At 31.9% G+C, this 19,562-nt stretch overlaps 1 protein-coding gene and 2 pseudogenes across 1 annotated transcript; 2 read left to right on the top strand and 1 right to left on the bottom strand.

The window, feature by feature from the left end:
• The first annotated feature begins 2,782 nt into the window (after positions 1 to 2,782).
• On the top strand, positions 2,783 to 5,889 carry LOC120180748 (annotated as a pseudogene).
• Positions 5,890 to 9,630: 3,741 nt separating this feature from the next.
• On the top strand, positions 9,631 to 14,355 carry LOC120180785 (putative RING-H2 finger protein ATL69). The gene is made up of 3 exons (XM_039186082.1): positions 9,631 to 10,111; positions 11,039 to 11,136; positions 13,881 to 14,355. The coding sequence occupies exons 1-3, from the start codon at positions 9,959 to 9,961 to the stop codon at positions 14,317 to 14,319; spliced, it is 690 nt and encodes a 229-aa protein (XP_039042013.1). The 5' UTR covers positions 9,631 to 9,958; the 3' UTR covers positions 14,320 to 14,355.
• A 2,059-nt stretch (positions 14,356 to 16,414) lies between these two features.
• Positions 16,415 to 18,719, bottom strand: LOC120180789 (annotated as a pseudogene).
• Positions 18,720 to 19,562: the final 843 nt, after the last annotated feature.

The following is a 19,562-nucleotide window of genomic DNA, read 5'->3' as shown; positions in this document are numbered from 1 at the left end:
AGGGAAATCCAACCACTTTGCTTACCAAGTAGTCATACCATATTAAATAAGTCCAAACCGGTACACGTGTGTGATTATATAGTCTTCAAATCATCCTCCATGTAGTGTGAAAAAGATTTAAGCTATAACATCATCGATCCTCCATGGAATTACTAATGCTTGTGGTGGTGATCATTGCCACGGTGGTCTTATTTGTACTTTCCGGCATGTTCATTAAACTATTTGATGCTCTTGTTTTGACGCCCAAAAGGATTCGTTCCCAGCTCCGACTTCAAGCTACCGGCGAAAATGCTCCGCCATTATCGTCTTTGCCCGGAAACTTTCATCCCCCAAATAACACAAAATCCAAAGGAAAACAGGTGAAAATTAGTTCATCATCTCTACTTATTTTCTGAGTAACATACATATCTGCAACCACCATAAACACGATATGGTATCTGGATTTACGTATTTTTGTTAGGTGCAGAGCATGTGCCTGCACCGGGGGGAATACAGAATTTGCAGGGGAAGCATCCGGATATGGCCAGAAATGGGTACAATATCAGAGGAAAGATTATGATTAGGAGGTGGATGAAGTGGGTTTTGTTTTTCCATGGAGTCTGTATATATTCCAAGTTTCTGGAAAGAAGAAGATGGTGCTACTGTTGAAGCTTAAGTATCCGTTTAATTTTAGAAAATATTTTTATTTTTATTTTTAAGTTTTTGAAAATTAAAAAATATATATAGTTAATATAAAAGAAAACTTAAATTCAAAAATAAAATAGTAAAAATATATTTGGTATCTATTTTTTAAAAATCAAAATAAATAAATCGTTATTAAAAAATTAAATTAAATTATAATTATTAAAAAATTATTTTTTTAATAATAAGAGGTAGGTAGGAGCTAAACTAGATAAGACTAGTTTTTACAATATGAGGGCCCTTCTATGTCAAGGGTAAGGAGCTGGTGAACTAGACATCAAAATTTTTTTATTAGACATCAATTAAATTTTAAAAATAAACAAAAATATTGTTATAAGTAAAACACATAAAAGTGTTATTAAAATAAAAAATATGTTTATGGTAATTGAACTCTCAAATTTTTTGAAAAAAATAGCTCCTGAACATTTTTTGTATTAAAAAATTAATTTAACTTTTTTGAAGAACGGAATCAGATGTTGATTGTCACGATGTTTACACGAAAATTCATACATTTACATGACAATCTACAATATAAATGCGACAGTTTATGATATTGTTATTGCATTATACAATAGACGATGATGTGATAGATGGGCTTACTTGATTTTTTAACTAAATTTGATGGCATTTTTTATTTTTTTAAAAAAATTGAGGACTTATTTATATTTTTTAAAAAATAAAAAATATAAAAGATTATTAAGATATTCAATACATTGAATATAAAAATACTAAAAAATTAAATTATTGAAAAATTTCAATTTAAAGACTATATTGAGTGTAAAAAAAGTTAGGGACTATAATGATTTTTTTAAAATAAAAGTTTAAGGGTTTCGGATATCATTAAATCAAAACATTATTATTAGAATAATCCGAACCCATGTAAGTTAAGTTAAAAATCTAAATTCCGTGTTTTCTTATTTTTCAAAATTCCAAAATAATTTTAATGAAAATATTGAAAACATCTTCTTTATATTTTCATATTGGCACTTACTTTTAATGTTATTTTTCAAAAATCATTTTCTAATTTTATAATCAAACATGTTTTCTTCAAATTTTTTATTTTTGAAGAAAATGAAAATAATTTATATTTCCAATTAATGAGGCCAGCACCGAAGGTCTTTCTTGCGAGCTTCTTCCTCAAGTTGCTCGGCTGCCTTTTCTCTTTATTGGTTCCCTGTGTTTCAGCCTCTATTCATGCACTCTCTCACTTTTCAATAACTATTATATTTATTTTTAGTTATTTTTAAAAGTAATTTACTTTGTTATTAATTATGTATCATGATATTATTTAGGATCAATATATGAAATGTTAAAATTCATAACGCAAATGTGATTATTAAATTTGAATTATTATGGAAGAAAATGTTATTAACTTTGTGATTATTAAATAAAAATAAATAAACGAGCATTGAAGAAAAAATTAATTATAAAAATCATTGAAAATGATAAATTCAGACAAAATACATGGGTTTTGTAGGAGTATTTTTATTTTTTATTTTATTAATTAATTAAACTATAATGGATGTGAAAATTTAGATTCTATATAGAATCAATATTTTGAATATAATGGACTTCAACAATTAGGTCAAGTGATAAGAATCGGATTTTTTTTTCAATTTGACTTAAAAAATAGTAATATGAATTAAGATTCTTTCTAAGAAAAAATTTATTTTTATTTTCTTGAGATAAATAAATTCATGGAATATGAATTAATATAAACTCAAAAAACTAAAAACTATACTAATGGGGTTGGTTCAAGTGGTAATTTGCTTGATATCACTTAAACAAATTTTGAGTTCGAATTTTTGTATATGCATAAAATCCCTTGATCGATGGTTGGATGCATATTTAAGGAGATTCAATATTTAAAATGTGTCTTAAATAAATTTTATAATATATATATATATTATCGAGTAAACTCTGGGACGCCATTTTCTGTCAGCGCAACACTGTCCTTGTAACGATCTTCAGCTACAGAAACCATGCCTCGGACCACCTCACAATCCACCCTGCTTTCACTTATGTTTACTTCTTTTTGATGCTTGAGTTGTCAAATTAATTACATATCAGCAAAGAAGAAGAAGAAAGAAAGGCATCGATCATGGCATCGGCATTGGCAAGGGATGACCTTGTCCGGTCGATGTGCAACGCCCGATCGATGAGCCGGAGGAATATGAGTTTGGCTTCCGGAAGCAGAAGAGGCTGGGGTTCGGGTAGTATCCGAGAGGCAAGGAATAATCAAACCGATGTTTTCCAACGAAGTGGGAGGGAAGAAGACGAAGACGAGCTCAAGTGGGCCGCCATCGAAAGGCTTCCCACCTACGATCGTATTCGACAAGCAATGCTGAAACATGTTTTGGAAGAAGGAAAGATCGGATACGAACAAGTTGACATCACGAATCTCGACATGAACAACAGGAAGAACATCATGGAAAGTGTGCTGAGAGTCGCTGAAGAAGATAACGAGAGGTTTCTTCTAAGACTTCGAGAGAGAACTGATAGGGTGGGAATTGATGCCCAAAGATTGAAGTTCGATTCCAGCATTTATCCATCGAAGGAGATGCTTATCTTGGAACAAGGGCTCTCCCAACTTTGCTGAATTCGACGTTAAACACAATTGAGGTGATTCAAATTCTTTCTTAATTACATATGAGTTTCAAATTCTTAGTTTTGAATTAACATTATGATTAAAACAGGGAGTTGTTGGATTAATCACGCTTTTCCCCTCGAAGAAAAGAGTGGTTAATATACTCCGTGATGTCAGTGGATTAATCACGCTTTTCCCCTCGAAGAAAAGAGTGGTTAATATACTCCGTGATGTCAGTGGAATAGTGAAACCATCCAGGTATATGTTGCTCGACCATGAACATGCTTATTTTCTCCAAATTTTCTCGGCAATTCAACTTATTTTCTTTCTCTTTCTTTTACATAGGATGACGCTGCTTTTAGGCCCTCCGGGGTCTGGAAAAACTACACTGTTGCAGGCACTTGCAGGGAAAACCGATACTGATTTCAGGGTATCAGGAAAAATAACATATTGCGGCCATGAATTTCATGAATTCATCCCTTAAAGAACAAGTGCTTATATAAGCCAACATGATCTTCACCATGGTGAGATGACTGTAAGGGAAACACTAGATTTCTGACGACAGTGCTTGGGAGTTGGGACAAGATACGAACTCTTGGCTGAGCTATCGAGGCGAGAAAAACAAGCCGGCATTAAACCAGACCCTGAGATTGATGCTTTCATATGGCTGGCCAAAACACTAGTCTGGTTAATGATTAAGTGTTCAAGGTTTGTCCAATCTTTTACTGCTTTCCAGTCTTTTAGTCCTCGTCATGCATGTTTCTCGGACTTGAGACGGAGTGTCGGACACAAATACTTAAAGTCCGAGCAACAAAGTTCTAAAGATTTAACTTTTTAACTATGAGGTGATGTTAGATTCTTGGACTGGATATCTGCTATGATATTATGGTGGGTGATGACATGTGAAGGGGCATATCTGGTGAACAAAAGAAACGTGTAACTACAGGTAAATCATTTGTAAAAGTCCTTGTTGTTTGCATTTCAATTGGTAAGAACGGACTAAAATGAGATTGTTGTACAAAATGCAGGGGAAATGTTGGTCGGACCGGCCAAAGCTCTTTTCATGGATGAGATTTCAACCGGTTTGGATAGTTCCACAACTTTTCAGATTGCAAGGCTTATGAAGCAGATGGTACATATCATGGATGTAAATATGGTAATCTCTCTTTTGCAACCTGCACCGGAAACCTATGACTTTTTCGATGACATTATCTTGCTTTCCGAGGGTAAGATAGTGTATCAAGGACCTCGAGAACATGTTCTCGAGTTCTTTGAAAACGTGGGATTCAAAATGCCCCGACAGGAAAGGAATTGCAGATTTCTTAAAAGAGGTGACTTCCAGGAAAGACCAGCAGCAGTATTGGTGTAGAGAAAATGAACCTTACCGGTATGTATCGGTGCCAAAGTTCGTGGAACATTTCAACTCTTTCCATGGCGGTCAAAAGCTTGATGATGAACTCAGGATACCTTATGATAAATCCGGAGCTCATCAAGCTGCATTGGTGAAAGAAAAGTATAGAATCTCAAACTGGGAACTTTTCAAGGCTTGTTTCGCGAGAGAATGGCTACTGATGAAGCGCAACTCTTTTGTATATATATTCAAGACCACCCAGATTACCATTATGTCTGTCATTGCTTTCACAGTGTTCTTCAGGACCAAAATGGAAGCTGGTCATCTATCAAATGGAACAAAATTTTATGGTGCACTCTTCTTTAGTCTCATTAATGCCATGTTCAATGGGATGGCTGAGCTTGCACTCACCACATTTAGGCTTCCAGTTTTCTTCAAGCAAAGGGATTTCTTATTCTATGAGGCATGGGCCTTCGCCTTGCCGATTTGGGTCCTCAGGATCCCCCTCTTTTGGTAGAGTCTGGGATATGGATCATCCTCACATATTACACCATTGGTTTTGCCCCATCTGCTAGCAGGTATGGAAAATGCAATATATTCGGTTACATAGAATTGTAGTTTCCATTTTCCTACTTATGAGCTATGCCAATCTACAATACTATTCATTTGCACATCAACAACGTTTCAAGTTCTTTCGACAATTCTTGGCGTTGTTCGGCATTCACCAAATGGCCCTCTCGTTCTTTCGATTCATCGCTGCAGTTGGCAGAACTCAGGTTGTGGCAATCACACTTGGTACATTTACCCTGCTGGTGGTTTTTGTACTCGGCGGATTTGTTGTTGCCAAAGGTTAGCGCTTCTGTACTTAAACTTGTTCCACTTCTCTCCAGCAGAAATGAATGGTTCCTTATCTTATCCAAAGCATTTGTTGTTGGTTCCAAGAATGATAACAAAAGATATCGATACTCAGTTTTGTTTATATCATTATTGATATTATTAATCTCCTTTTGCAGATGACATCAAGCCATGGATGATATGGGGATACTACATCTCTCCGATCTCCTATGGACAAAATGCCATTGTCATTACCAAGTTTCTTGATAAAAGATGGAGTGCTGTAAGATTTCCTAAGAGCATGCAAAAAAATGTCTATTATTGCATTGATGTTATTGGCTTATCTTAGTATTTTTCCTTTACATTTCCTTTGCAGCCATTATACTCCAGCACAGTAGGGAAGGTTCTTCTCAAAACCAGAGGCATCTCGAGATAACTTTAATATGTTAGTTAATGATATAATTGACTATATGTGTTCTTTTGTTAATGATTTTGGACAAAGAAGATAAAGTTAAGGATAAATTGAATTAAAGAAGCGCAAAGGCCAAAAAAAAAGAGAGAAATTCTATAAATAAATCCAAAATGGGAAATTACAATTTTGAGGGATTAGACTTTTTCTCTTCTTTTGTTTTAGTCCACAGAGAATGGAATGAATAAATAAATAAATAAAAATTGGCATCCATTTATGAGTGAGAACATGCAATAAAATCCACCAGCAATATGTTAAAAATGGTGTTTGGCCAGAGTAATCATGGTTTATTCACTCTAACACACATGTTTGTGCTTCTTTAATATCATCATTTTTATGGATGGACGTAAGATCTTATATTAAATGGTGAATTTCTAAAATTTAAGAAAGAGATAAACATATAAATTTTGTGGCAAAAACAAATTATCAACTAAAAATACAAAAAAAAATCTAAAATATATACTAATTTAATTTTTTTAGGAATAGCGACTGCCTCGCTCCAGAGACTAACAAATTTAAATTACGGTATCATAATTTAAAAAATTAAAATATCTAAATAAAATCATATACATTAATACATAATATTAGTACTCGATAAATTAATGTATATTATGACAAAAGTAGTAAGTATAAATGAGCAGAACGTTTGACAAATTATTCGTAAATCGTTCATATAACATTTGTTTATTAAATTAAATAAATGAGTATGAACAAAAATTTTGTATTCGTTTAATAAGCGTTAACCTAATCATTTGACTTATTGATTATTATTCAATTTATCCGTTCAAAGAGCACTGATTATCTTAAAATAAACAAAAACATATAGAGTCACATGTACGTGTGAGTGTCTACTTGAATTTTTTTAGTTTCGTCAAATTGAGAATCAATATATTTAAAGTGATCAATTAATGGGGAAATTATACGGAAATTCTTATTATCATATTTTTTTTATTATTAAAACTGTTTATTATTAAAACTCATTAAACAGTTTTAATAATAAAAGAAAGTGTTGTTCATTTTAAAAAATTTGAGTTCATATGATTACATTTATAAAACTCGTATGCGTTATAAATAGATTTAAAAAATATTTAAATATATAATATTTTATAATCAACCAATACAATTAAAAAATAATATCTCTCGTTATCTTTCTTGTGTGTTTTAATTAATAATTATTGAATGTAGACCTCAGTCTCGAACATCATCATTTTATGTCGCCAATTTGTCTACAACTTTACAAAAGAGTTGGAGAAATATCTCATGAACATAACTTTATTTTGTTACAAAAACTTCAAATTGCTTGTATGTGGTACTTCATTTTTCAATTTTCATATTTGTGATTTTCTTATAAATAAAAAATTTGGAGAGTTAATTCTTGAAATATCTTCTCATCGATAATAAGATGATCTTTTTTCTGTCTTACAATCATCATTTGTAATTTACCAAACAACTTTAAACATAAGTTATAGGGTTGTGTTAAAAATCTCAAACTATGTAAGCTTTCTCATAAATTTTGAATTACTGCATTCCCTTTTTCTTAAAAGAAAAAAAAATGGATTAGTGTTCATTCATTTCACAGATTCTAAATCCAACGAGTTTTGGGTAGGGGTATTTATATTCTTTATTGAAGAACGAATGATATAATATAAATAATCTTGATCCAAAAAAAATAAAATACAAAGAAAGGAAATTATAAATTTTCATGAAGAAAAAAATAGTTATTTTCTTTTTGAAGAGGAGTTTGCTCAAACCGTCCAACTCGTTTTTAGATTTGCGTTCTGACCTAATTTTAAGGGAAATTAGGCCTTAGCCACACTGTTTTTTTTATATTCAATCAATTGTGTCCGGATTATGCACTTTTAGTTGTTGATTTAGGCTCTGAACTTTAAACACTCTCAATTTAGCCCACAACTTATTATGTAATTCAATTGGTTCCTTATAGTGTACTGATTGATGATTTTGTCCTTGTAATTTCTATTTCTTCTAATTAGGTCTGAATGAATTTTAGGGTTCTATGATTATATCCTAATTTAACAGCTTAATAAAACTACAACCTTAATTTAATTTGATCATTAATTTTGATTGCTTAATAAGTTGTGGCCTTAGAATTGTGATTAATTTTGATGAAGCCTCAATTCCATTTTAAATAGTGATTTGTAATCATCGATTACTGATTATTTACGTTCCAGTCCGTAGAGTATGTTTTTTCCTATTTATATTTATGTTTTTTGTTTACATTTTTATCATTAGGATTATGACTGATCCTTTCCTTGCAACCAAGGTTTAAGTGAGACAATATGATCATTTTTTAGATTGGTTTTACATGAAATCCATTTAAAATCGAGAAAAAATTATTTAAATGTTCGACGTACTAATAGTTTGATCTCCTCCAATGATCACCTGACTAGGCTAGTTTTAAGGTCTTCTCGAAATAATATTTCTCACCATTCAAATTTTCAAGCGAACACCACAACCCCTCAAATTTAAGAAATCCTCAAAGTCCCTAAAATGATGAGTTTTTTTGTTTAATTTCGCCGAGTTTGGATTGATTTAGTGAAAAACAGTCTAGTAAAAGAAATGAGAGTGCAATACAAACATTTTGATACTAATGCTCTCGCTAGGGGTGTTTAAATTTTCGAACTAATTCGGTTAACCAACCGAACCGAATTAATTCGGTTAATTCGATCGGTTAACGGTTAAGAAAATTTTTAGAATTTGGTTAACGGTTAATTCGGTTCGAAATCGGTTAATTAACCGAAATTAAAGTTTAAATTTTAAATATTAAATATATTATATATAAGGCTCAGCCCAAACCATTTAAAACTCAATTAATAATTTAAGATCAAATAAATTTTAAACCTAAATCAATATTAATTAATTAAAAAATTTATATAAATTTTTTATTTTATAATTATATATTATTTAAATTAATTGTAAACTATTTTTTTGAATTAAAAAATATTATATATAACATATGGGCTCAGCCCAAACCATTTAAAACCTAATTAATAATTTAAGATCTAATAATTTTTAAACCTAAATCAATATTAATTAATTAAAAAATTTATATAATTTTTTATTTTATAATTATATATTATTTAAATTAATTAGAAATTATTTTTTTAATTAAAAATATTTAATTTTTATATAAATTAGAAAATTTTAAAAAATTTCAGTTAATTCGAAAATTAACCGAAATTTATTCGGTTCGGTTAATATTTTTGAAAAAAAAGTTTAGTTCGTTTAATGGTTAAAGGAAAAAAATTCGATTAATTCGATTCGGTCGGCCACCGAATGAACAACCCTAGCTCTCGCGAAAGATAATCAGCATACAATGATAAGCTGCTACGACGATTAGAAAAGTATAATGTCAAAAGTGATATGTTTGAAAGTTTTGTAGTAAATTCAATACATCCCTAAAGTTCAATATCTTAAACAATGTCACTTAGGCATAAATAATCACACCAAAACAGTATCATTTTGTCCATGTCATCACATCATTTGAATTTTAATGATATTGAAATTAAATTCAAAGTTTAGTGTTATAATTAGATAAATTAAAAATTAAGTGACGTAAAAAATATACAGTCTAAAATTCACTGGTAGCCAGTGTAGTTTACTCATAAATCAATTTTAGTAAGATGAGCAACAGACAGCAGTCGGATCAGTTTTCAGCTTTTCTTCGTTCGAGTCCAAGATTAGGCTTTAAAAGGATTCAAATTTACACCAAACTCTCACAAATTGCACTGATTGTTCCCAACAGAGTTTTCCCTTCCCTTACCTTCTTCTCTCATGGATTCCCTCTCTGTTTCCAGCAATGGAACACTCATCATCAAACCTCAAACTCTTTCACTTTGTCACTCCAACTAAACCCTTCAATTTCGTATCATGACGTGTAAACCGAGAATGGGTTGTCTTAGAATTACTTCAGTATTGTTTCTACTGATTGTAGTGAGCGCGAGTAGTTGATTTTCTCTCCTTTCATAGAAGGTTTTTTTATGCTTGTTTTCGTAGAACATATGTATAATTAAAAAAAATGATATCAGGAGGGGTAAATTTGGTGATGACAGTTATAGGTTTTACAGTGAGTGTTATGTTCATAGTGTTTATTTGTACACGTCTGATTTGTGCTCGGATCAGTGCTTCTCGGAGATCCCTCGCAGTTTCTTCAAGATCTGATCTTAGTATAGTAAGTTTTTTTTACTTTTTCCTTTTTTTGTGGGGTGGGGTCTTAATTCTTACATTTCTAGAACTGGGTTGTGTTGTTTGTGTGTTTTCTTCTTCTTTTTTGGGTTCATTAACAAATCTGGTTTCGTTGGGCGTTCAACTATGCTGATGGTAAACAATGGTTTCCTAAAGATTTATTTTCATTTTAAAAAAGAAAATCATAATAACATTTTTTTATTTAAGAAAGAAAAATTCAACATTAATAATGAAAGGATGAGTTTTAAGGGAACTGAAGGGAAGATTTTTATTTTAGGAAATATGATTTTTTTCCCTTTTCGGCTTATGTGAAAATTTGAATTTCTTAAGGAATTACAGTTGATATTGTTTACTTCTGCATTTAAACTTCAACAAATGGTTTCCAAATATATTTTATTTTATTTTATTCTTTGGGTGATTCGGAAGTTCATCCTTAAATTTCTTAGTGATGTAATGATTTTGAAGGATTTTTGGTTTTTGTGCTTCAATGCTTTTGTTGATATGTGAATCAAAGGTTGGAGGACAAAAGAAAATAAAAAGGAGAAAATGTTTCTCATTTTAGGTATCTTTTAGGTATATAAGTGTGGTATCAGTGCATTAAGTTATTCAGATCAGGGTGAGAGTCTCGGATCAGTACGTTCCAACACAAATATGCTCAACCCAAAATTTAGTGAGTTCTTGGAGAATATGTGTTGGACATCAGTATTCATAGAGAAAACTGAAGAATTTGTGCCACATAGTCAGTACATAACATGAACGACACTTTGCTACAACAAGCCAAGCAAAAATGAAAATCAGAAAGTTATAGAAGTAAATTCGAGTCATTTCCATGTATATTCTCTTTTCAATTGTGGCATTCATCCTTTACTGAGTGATCCCTATTTTTTATGGATATTGAATTTCATATTTACAGCTCGAGCGGGGTATACACGGTCTTGAGCCTGTTGCAATTGCAAATTTCCCGACAAAGACTTTCTGTGATGAGTGCTTCTCAGCTAACAAGGATGCTCAGTACGTGCTTGGAACCTTGCATTGTTTTGGAAATTATGCATGTTTCTTTACCATATGACATTTTACTTTATATCATGAAGATAATGTTTCTTTCCTTCCTTTTTTTTCTATGTGAAAAGCATTAGATGCCTTGGATTTGCAGGTTACCATGACCAAATTCTAGAAGGGAAACAGAGATGTTTCTAGTAGGAAAACATAGTTATTTCTTTTCTTTATAGCTGTCCTTTGTTGTTTACTATTTCCAAATCATATCTCTCACCTATGCTAACTATGTTACTAGGACTCTAGTGGGGAAGTATCAGATAAAGGTATTTGCTGATAGGGAATGTTCAAGTTTTCTAAGTTTTTCTATGTATTTGACGTTTCTTGGAGAACCATATCCCCATTCTCATGTCTAAATATGCTTCGGACATGAGTTTTGGGCTCAGATACATAAAGAAAAATGAACAGTCAGAGCAACAAAATGTGCTAATGCTAGATTTCAGAAGTTGGCTAAAATTCTCTGTGCTTGAGATTTCTTTTTTTCCCCCTCATTTTTTTCTTGCCTGTTAGAAGTTTGGAAGATGTAGGCATGAGCTATGGCCTGTCATATTTGCTTCATGAACTCGCTTCCGATGCCTAGGTGCATTTGAGTCCCAATAAAGGAAGATTAATGCACAATAATTTGAGATCTTCTAAATTTTGATAACATTTTTTTTGTTTTGGGGGGGGGGGGTCCTATTAAACTTTTGCACTTTTTTGGCCTGGTAGTACTGATGTAAAGCGTTATTCTTCACCGTGCCTGCCTAGATATTGACTGCCTTCCTTTGTTCTATCATCTCCTACTTTTTGTACCATAAACATGCCATATTTTCAATTATGATTTGATCCTTCTACCAGTTTTAGTGTTCATAGCCAATATTAATTATTCTTTTGAAATTTTCAGTAAATGACTTGTTAGGCAAAAATTATCAAAGATGCTTTCTTTGAAGAGAATACTGCTTGGAAAACTGTTGTTCAGCTTAGTCATCAAGCAAACTTCTGGTTTCCTTTTTTTTCCGATTATAAAACTTCTGTTTTCTTGATTGATAAAGTTAGCATCTTCATTAAAGAATGGTGAAGAGCGTATTCTTTACATTTTCCCCTTATCACACATTTTTTTTATTCAAAGATCTAACCTTTTTAACCTGTCATCAGCCTGCAATACAAAAAATATGGTTTTAAGAATTTTTGCATAACAATAATCGCAAAGCTCACTACCTTGAGGTTGACCGAAGCCATTCTCCACTTTTAATGGATGAAGATGCCTCCAATTATCATGTTAAGTGGGGGTTGGTTGTTCCATCAAATGAAAAAGTGGAGGCAGTTGTTTATTTATTTGTTCCCACTAAATCTGAAATGACTAGGTAAGGGCTACAGGTGGCCATTGGAGTGGCTCGAGTGTTTTTCGGTTCCGATATGCTCCGAGCTTAGATTGTTTTAAGATGATTCTGAGTTTGAATAATTTCAAATGCATTGCATTTCAGTTTCAAGTCGTTTCAGGTTTGGGGCCTTTGGGATATTTCAGATTAAGACCATTTTGTTTTGATTATTTTCAGGTTCGGTTCGTGTAGACTAGGGGTGTAATTTTTTATTGATAATATATATTTTGAATATTGAAATATTATTGGTTTCAATCTGTTTGATTGCTTTCTAATGATAGAAATTTTTACTTTCTTTTTCTTATTATTGCAAATTTGCAAGTTGGTCTGGAATCTGGGCATCATCTCAAGTCTCATTTTTTTTTCTCCTTTTTCATTTACTTGGTTTATAACTTAGCTACGGTCCTGGGACGGTGTGCAACATGTGGGAACTAAAACTTAGTGTTGATCTTATTTTTAAGTCAATATGCTAATTATATCCCTGTGTAAATAGATGCTAATGGAATCGAGTTTAGGGTTTTTCCCCTTCGGTTATTTACATGTTCTTTGGTATCTTAAGATTCGAGAGGTAGTCTCTGAGCTATTTTTACTGGAATTTTTACTTGAACTTTTCAATGATAGACTTCAGATTGTATATGTTCTTGGTTCTCTCTGCTTCCCCCTATTTCCTATTCGGTGCTGCATGAGTGGACCTAGTGGAAACATCCACGTTGGTGATTTATCCGAACTCTATTTTGATCTGAAGTAGAGAAAAAGGATTTAACCCCTGCAAAATTATGATTGCACTTGAATTCTTTTTTGCTTTCAGTAAGTTTAATGCATAGCAGTTTTAGAAAACATGTCATATTTCTCTTGTGAGGTTGCGTATTAGGTATTTTGATGCGGCAAAGCTGCAAGTGAAAGCTGCTGCCATGTTTGAGATATAAATGGGATCTTGTCACATACCCGGAAGTTTTTGATGAGTGTACTGTTAGTTGGACTTAGATGTGAGTCTCAGATAAATGCAATCTTGTCGGGAAATCTGTTGAGCTCGAGTTTTGGACTAGGAAATTTCTAGACAAATGTATAGTCAGAGCAATATAGAGCGAAACTTTGAAGTATGATTGAGGAACAAGGAATCATTTGGCTTCATGATTCTTCTGACAATCTAACTGATGATTCCACACGACAGACTATATTTCTTTAATATTGCAACTTGAAGTGTTCATGCATTCTGTTATTCTTATTTATTTCATCAATAGTTTGTGTTTTTAGAACTTTTTACGTGTTTTCTTCAGTTAGATTGCATATAGAATCTTAATCCGAACCTAACTAATGAAAATGTAGAACTGCAATGTGTCGCAGGTGCACAGTTTGCCTTTCGGAATACCGCTGCGAAGACACCTTACGAATCCTCCCATATTGTGGGCACTCCTTCCATGTAACCTGCATTGATAAATGGCTACAACAGCATTCCACATGCCCTGTTTGCCGAATATCACTTCGGGAATTCCCCGAGAAGAAAAGGTTGATGCAACCGTTGTTCAGTTCACCGAATCGATCTCATTTTGGCACAGAGTCTTTTGACAGGCATGCGTACAACTGTTTGTCGAGAGGGCACCGTTTTCCATCGAGAGCCCGTGACAACCCTGCGATGGAACTGATTCAAGAGAATTCTTTTGCAAGAGGGGGAACAAATGTAAATTTAGAAGCAGGGGAAAACATGTCCCGTACAATTGAAGATGATGAAAACGCCACTAAAGAGACAAGAAAGAAGCATGCGGAATGCCAATCAAACCCTTGAATTATGTTAGTTTGTTGATTGTAAAGATCTCCTGCTTGTGTTTTCCTTTGTTACAATTTTTGGTGGATTGTTGTAAATATGTCAAAAGTTGTATTTTTTTTGTTTAATTTTAATCCTCAATATTAGCTTGTTTTTGGCAGTTTTATTAGTTGTAAAACTAACACTGAATCTAGGGTAAACTACACTCGTGACCATTTAACTATGGATGGATTCTATTTTGAACATTGATATTTCAGTTTTATCAATCAAATCATTTAACTATTTGATACCAATCAAGTCGCTAATTGTTAACCGTTAAGGGAGAATGTGATATGGTAATTAAAACATTCGATATAATTACACAATTGATTATTATTAATCATATTTCTATCAATTTAATTTTAATTTAATTAAAATCAAGAATAAATTGATAAAATACGTGAATAACATAAAAGGAAATGACGAGGATTTATTCTTGTTGTTTTATCTATGTAATATCGTAAAAGCTTGTTTTATCATTGTAATGGTGTAAGAAACTGAGGATTAAGTTCAAGTTTGTTTATTAATTAAGATGAACTGCAAAATATAGATTTTTTTTCAACTTCCAATTTTCTCTTCACAAACATTGAATTTGAATAGTCTACTACTGGAAAAGAAATGCTGAATTTTAACTTGGAATTGAATCTGGAAAATTATTAAATTTTCAAAATAAATTTGATAATAACATTTTATACCCAAAATATTGGATAAAAAATAAAAGTAAACATTTCATTTATAATTAAAGAAAAGTGATTATGTAATTTAGATATACATATTTAAAAAATAAAGTTAATTTGAAATATTTTACTACAGTTAATATATATATATATATATATACTTCTAACCCAGAGTCTCAACAACTCCGGTGTACTTCTGATCAGAGTTGAATTCGAATTATATATCGAATTTCCTTGCATTTATTTATAATGCTTAATCGTTAATTAATAATTTTGGTATTAAATTGCAGCTTCTGTTTGCAGATTTCTTACAACAGACAATTAGAGAATCTGTCAGGAAACAATTACACTTCGCTGACTTTTCTTTGCAATATTCTTCAACACATATATTTTATATATATAACCAGAAATGCTCCCTCCTCCATTTTTATTTTTCGGCAGATAAAATTAATTAATTAATTTCTAGAAAAAAATATAAATTAAATTTATTCAAGAGCTGAATTGAGTGATAGATGGAGCTGAATGGGAAAAATTAAATTAGTTAAGTTTTTTAATATTATTTTATTTTTTAAATTTTATTTAAAAAATTAAGTAGAGTAAAATCGAGCCAAATAGAATATATTTATTTAAGTTTCTGTGTAGTTTATAAATATAATTATTTATAATATATTGATAATGATTGGTTCCAATTTAAACGACTTCTACAACCATATACAACATATATAGTTTTTTTATATTCTTTTTCACATGTGTAAGTAAGATTTATAATGCTATTTAATGGAGTAGATTAAATGTTATCTAAAATTTTATAATATATTTATAATTTTTTTGAAGGATAAATTTTTGAGGATAAAATATTGATGAGATTATAAAAGAGTTAACGAATTAATGAGAAAAAAATTGTAAAGGGTTATAATCTGATAATTAAATTGAAAAAAATATTATAAAAAAATGAAATTGAAGTTACAAGATTGAAGAGCATGTGTTTCAAATTTAAGAACTTGAAATGAACAAGGAATTGAAGAAAAAAAAAAGAATAAAAGCCAAGTTATAGAATAATCAAATTAATGTCTACAACTTAAAATAATTTATTTTAATTTTATGAAAAGGTTTCGGATCATTGACTCCCAACTTATTTGACTAATATTCCGATATATATTAGGTAGTCACATTCAACCTCAACTATTAATTTTGTATTAGTTTGTGGTGATTATAAAGTTGTATTTGTTCAGAATTTTCTTATCAAATTTTCTTAACCGATTGACAATAAACACATACATACCCTACATATATGTTAGAATATAAACCCTAAGAGAGATGAACATTTTTTTTTAGTAAAAATCAGTTGTTCAGCATCAACTATTTTGAATCCTAAGAAAATATAATGTTTTTTTGGTGCATATTTGTTCGATTCACAAGAGTGGAGAGGAGGAACTTGCTTAGGGGACATAGTTTTAGCTCTTTCATATGCATCATAGCCAATAATATAACATTTAAGAGAAAATATAGAGAGCTAAATTTGTTGATTCTTTCCCTTACTTATCATCTTCAATCCATACCTGTCCCATTGATCTCCTTGGTTTACTGCAGAAATAGGAAAGGAATTTATGTCATATGAACTCGAAGGTGATGACGATGAATCCATGGCAGCCTGCTCTAGTACCCTTTGTTTCACACTGTAAACGCTCTTATTTTCTTGACCATCAATGGAGTCAAGCCTCTGGAAGTAATCCTCTTTACGCTTCTTGTAACATTCTGCGTTGTCTGCATCACGTTCGTACCCCAAACTCACCATTTTCTCTTGTATTTCTTCCCACATGCTTTGCTTAGAGTACCCCTGGAATCTTCCTTCCAAGGTCGAGATTTCATGTTCGTTCCATCTGTTTGTGTTGATTTCGTTCTGGGTTTTACTCAACTTTCTCACAGCCTCCATTAATGCAGCATCTCGAGCTTCGATTCAAGCTCTCTCCTTAACCCAGAACTCGTGTTCTTTATCAAACCGAGCAACCTCTCGTCTCCTCCATTCATCCTCTTTCAACACTCTTTCTTGTTCTTTCTCTTGGATGACCTTCAACATTCTCTCCATCCAAACATCCTGTGAATCGATCAACTTCTTCATTTGAGAATCCACAAACTCCTCCACCTTCTTCGTCTTCCACGATCCCTTCTTAACCCTCTTTTGATCCTCCATCGACGGCTGTTTTGCCATGAAAGCAACGGCGGAAAGTCCATCGTCTTCGTCATCAATGTTCCCCGACGAAGAGTCCTCAAATTCAGATTCGGAGAAACTGAGGCTGTCGCTTATCTTTTGGTGTTGCATGCTAGATTCCTCCAGCGGGACATTATTAATGTTGGTTTCTGGGACTGAGGTTTGAGGATTGCTTGTTTCACCATAAATGGCTTCCAGCTGTTTAAAGAACCTGTAATTTTTCCCATCTTGTCTTCCAGCTTTACCACCCTTAGTCTTCTTATAGTATTTATAAAGGTTTTCAAACTTCTCTCTACACTTCTTGCCACTTCTCAGGTATCCATATTCCTCGCCCATTATCCTAAGCAAGTTAGACATCAAATAATTTAAAATTATAAATATGAAAAAATAATTATTAATCGAGTTCAAATAAATAATTAATCATATGCCAACATTCCTCATCATTATGTCTTTTAAGTAATAAATTTTAAATTGAAAAATAGGAGTAAAATTATTCCAAAGCATTCCTTTCTGATTTCTTTTTATTGTTTGAAGAATACCAGGGATTAGCTAGTGTTGCAAAACAAGGTAGTCTCAGTTTAAGCTATGAAAAAAAGCATATTTTATTTATATTTTTAAAGCAAAAAAGAACACCTGCATCTCTGAGTTAACTCACAGCTCTGTTGCTTTCAATCCAAAACTAATAAAAATCTATCTGAAAGAAAAAGATTTAAAACTTTTGTGTGACTTTTCATGTAAGTAGAGAGACAAACTGGTTTCACTCAGCAAAGATAAATAGGGTTTCTTGATTGAGCATGTATCATAAAATTGGAACAAAAGTTAAAAAATGGAAATCCAAATGAAAAGATAAGGAAGAAGAAGAAGAATAGTGAAGACAGTTTAATGCATTAATGATAATATCTATCTATCTATCTATATACCTAGAGACTTCATCCCACAAGGGTGCTTTCTGGTTAGCCTCTTTGAACTTGGATTCAAGTCTAGATCTGATCTCAAGAAGTGTAAGAGTTTCTTGCCTCGGCCACCGGCTGTTTCCGCCGTCGTAGTTTCCCACGTTCCATCCACCACAACCACCAGCAGCAGAAGCTGAAGTTGAAGCAGTAAAAGCAGTGGCGGGGCTAAACCTTAGCAAACCGCTAGGTATTGCAATCCCATTGCTCAGCATGTAGGCTGATGCATCATGGTAAGGAGCTGACGGAGCCATGTTCCTATGAGCAAGGTATGACTCAGAAGGCAGCGGCAGGGATGCCGGAAAATGGGTTCTCGTTGTCAAAAGTCGCCGGAGATCAGGCGGGCCGTACTGATCACCCATTTCCATTAGGTTTTTCTCCCCCGCTTAAAGAGTAAAAGAACAATACTGAAGATAGAGAGAAGATGTTTGATTGAATGAGGACTTTGTTTGGACCATTTTGAATGGGGACAGGATCCGAGTCTACCGCAACTTTCATCACTCTTTCATCACTAAATTTATGTTTGGCTTTTCCCTTTCTTCTTTCCTCTCTGCGATACAAAAAGTATACGTAGATTGCTGGACCAATGAGATTTTGCAAAGTGTCGAAACATTACACAAGGATATGGATATACGAAAGCCCAAATGACTCGTGTTGCAGTGTCCTTGCACCTTTTCTTTTGACCAAGGATGTCGTCCAATAGCTTCGGGTTGTGTTCGTATATAATGGATCGTTTTCTTTTATAAATCTATTTAAGGTATTTATTCTTCTCTTATTATAATATTTTTTCAACAATTTAGCATGAGTATAAGATAATATATGTTCATAATCTGTCTTAGTTATTAATAATGCATAAACACTTTAGATACAACTGCTTGAAATCAGAACCTTAAAAGAAAACAATATTCTTTTTAATGACTAAAATCACTCAATAAATTTTATAATATCTTATTTTGATCGTACGAGGTTAGATATTATGCTAAATAATTCATAAACTTCAAAACATTCGAATTGAGTTATTAAAGCATCAATATTATATTAATAAGATATTTATGTTAACTTAGGTATTAAATTCCAACTTGAATGTATTTAAAAACATGTTGATTAAATTGTAAACACTTCTTTTCTTATTACAAAGTAATGTTAATAAATTTTAAATTTTAAATTTTTTATTTTATTTTTAATATGTTATATTCAATTTATAAACGTATTTATGATAACAAATATGCTTATAATTTGATCCATATGTTTTAATGTGTTCTATGTCATATTTGAATTGACATTTAACGTTCAAGTTGATACATAAATTGATAGAAATAGTCAACTAATATGATATAATACTTTGAGGATTAAATTAAAATGTTTTGAGCTCGACAGACCAATAAAAAA

The sequence above is a fragment of the Hibiscus syriacus genome, unplaced genomic scaffold, assembly GCF_006381635.1.
Source record: "Hibiscus syriacus cultivar Baekdansim isolate YM2019G1 unplaced genomic scaffold, ASM638163v2 tig00112501_pilon, whole genome shotgun sequence".
NCBI classification, from domain to species: Eukaryota; Viridiplantae; Streptophyta; class Magnoliopsida; order Malvales; family Malvaceae; genus Hibiscus; species Hibiscus syriacus.
Note: the sequence above shows the minus strand (reverse complement) of the source record. Positions and strands in the feature narration are given on the sequence as shown.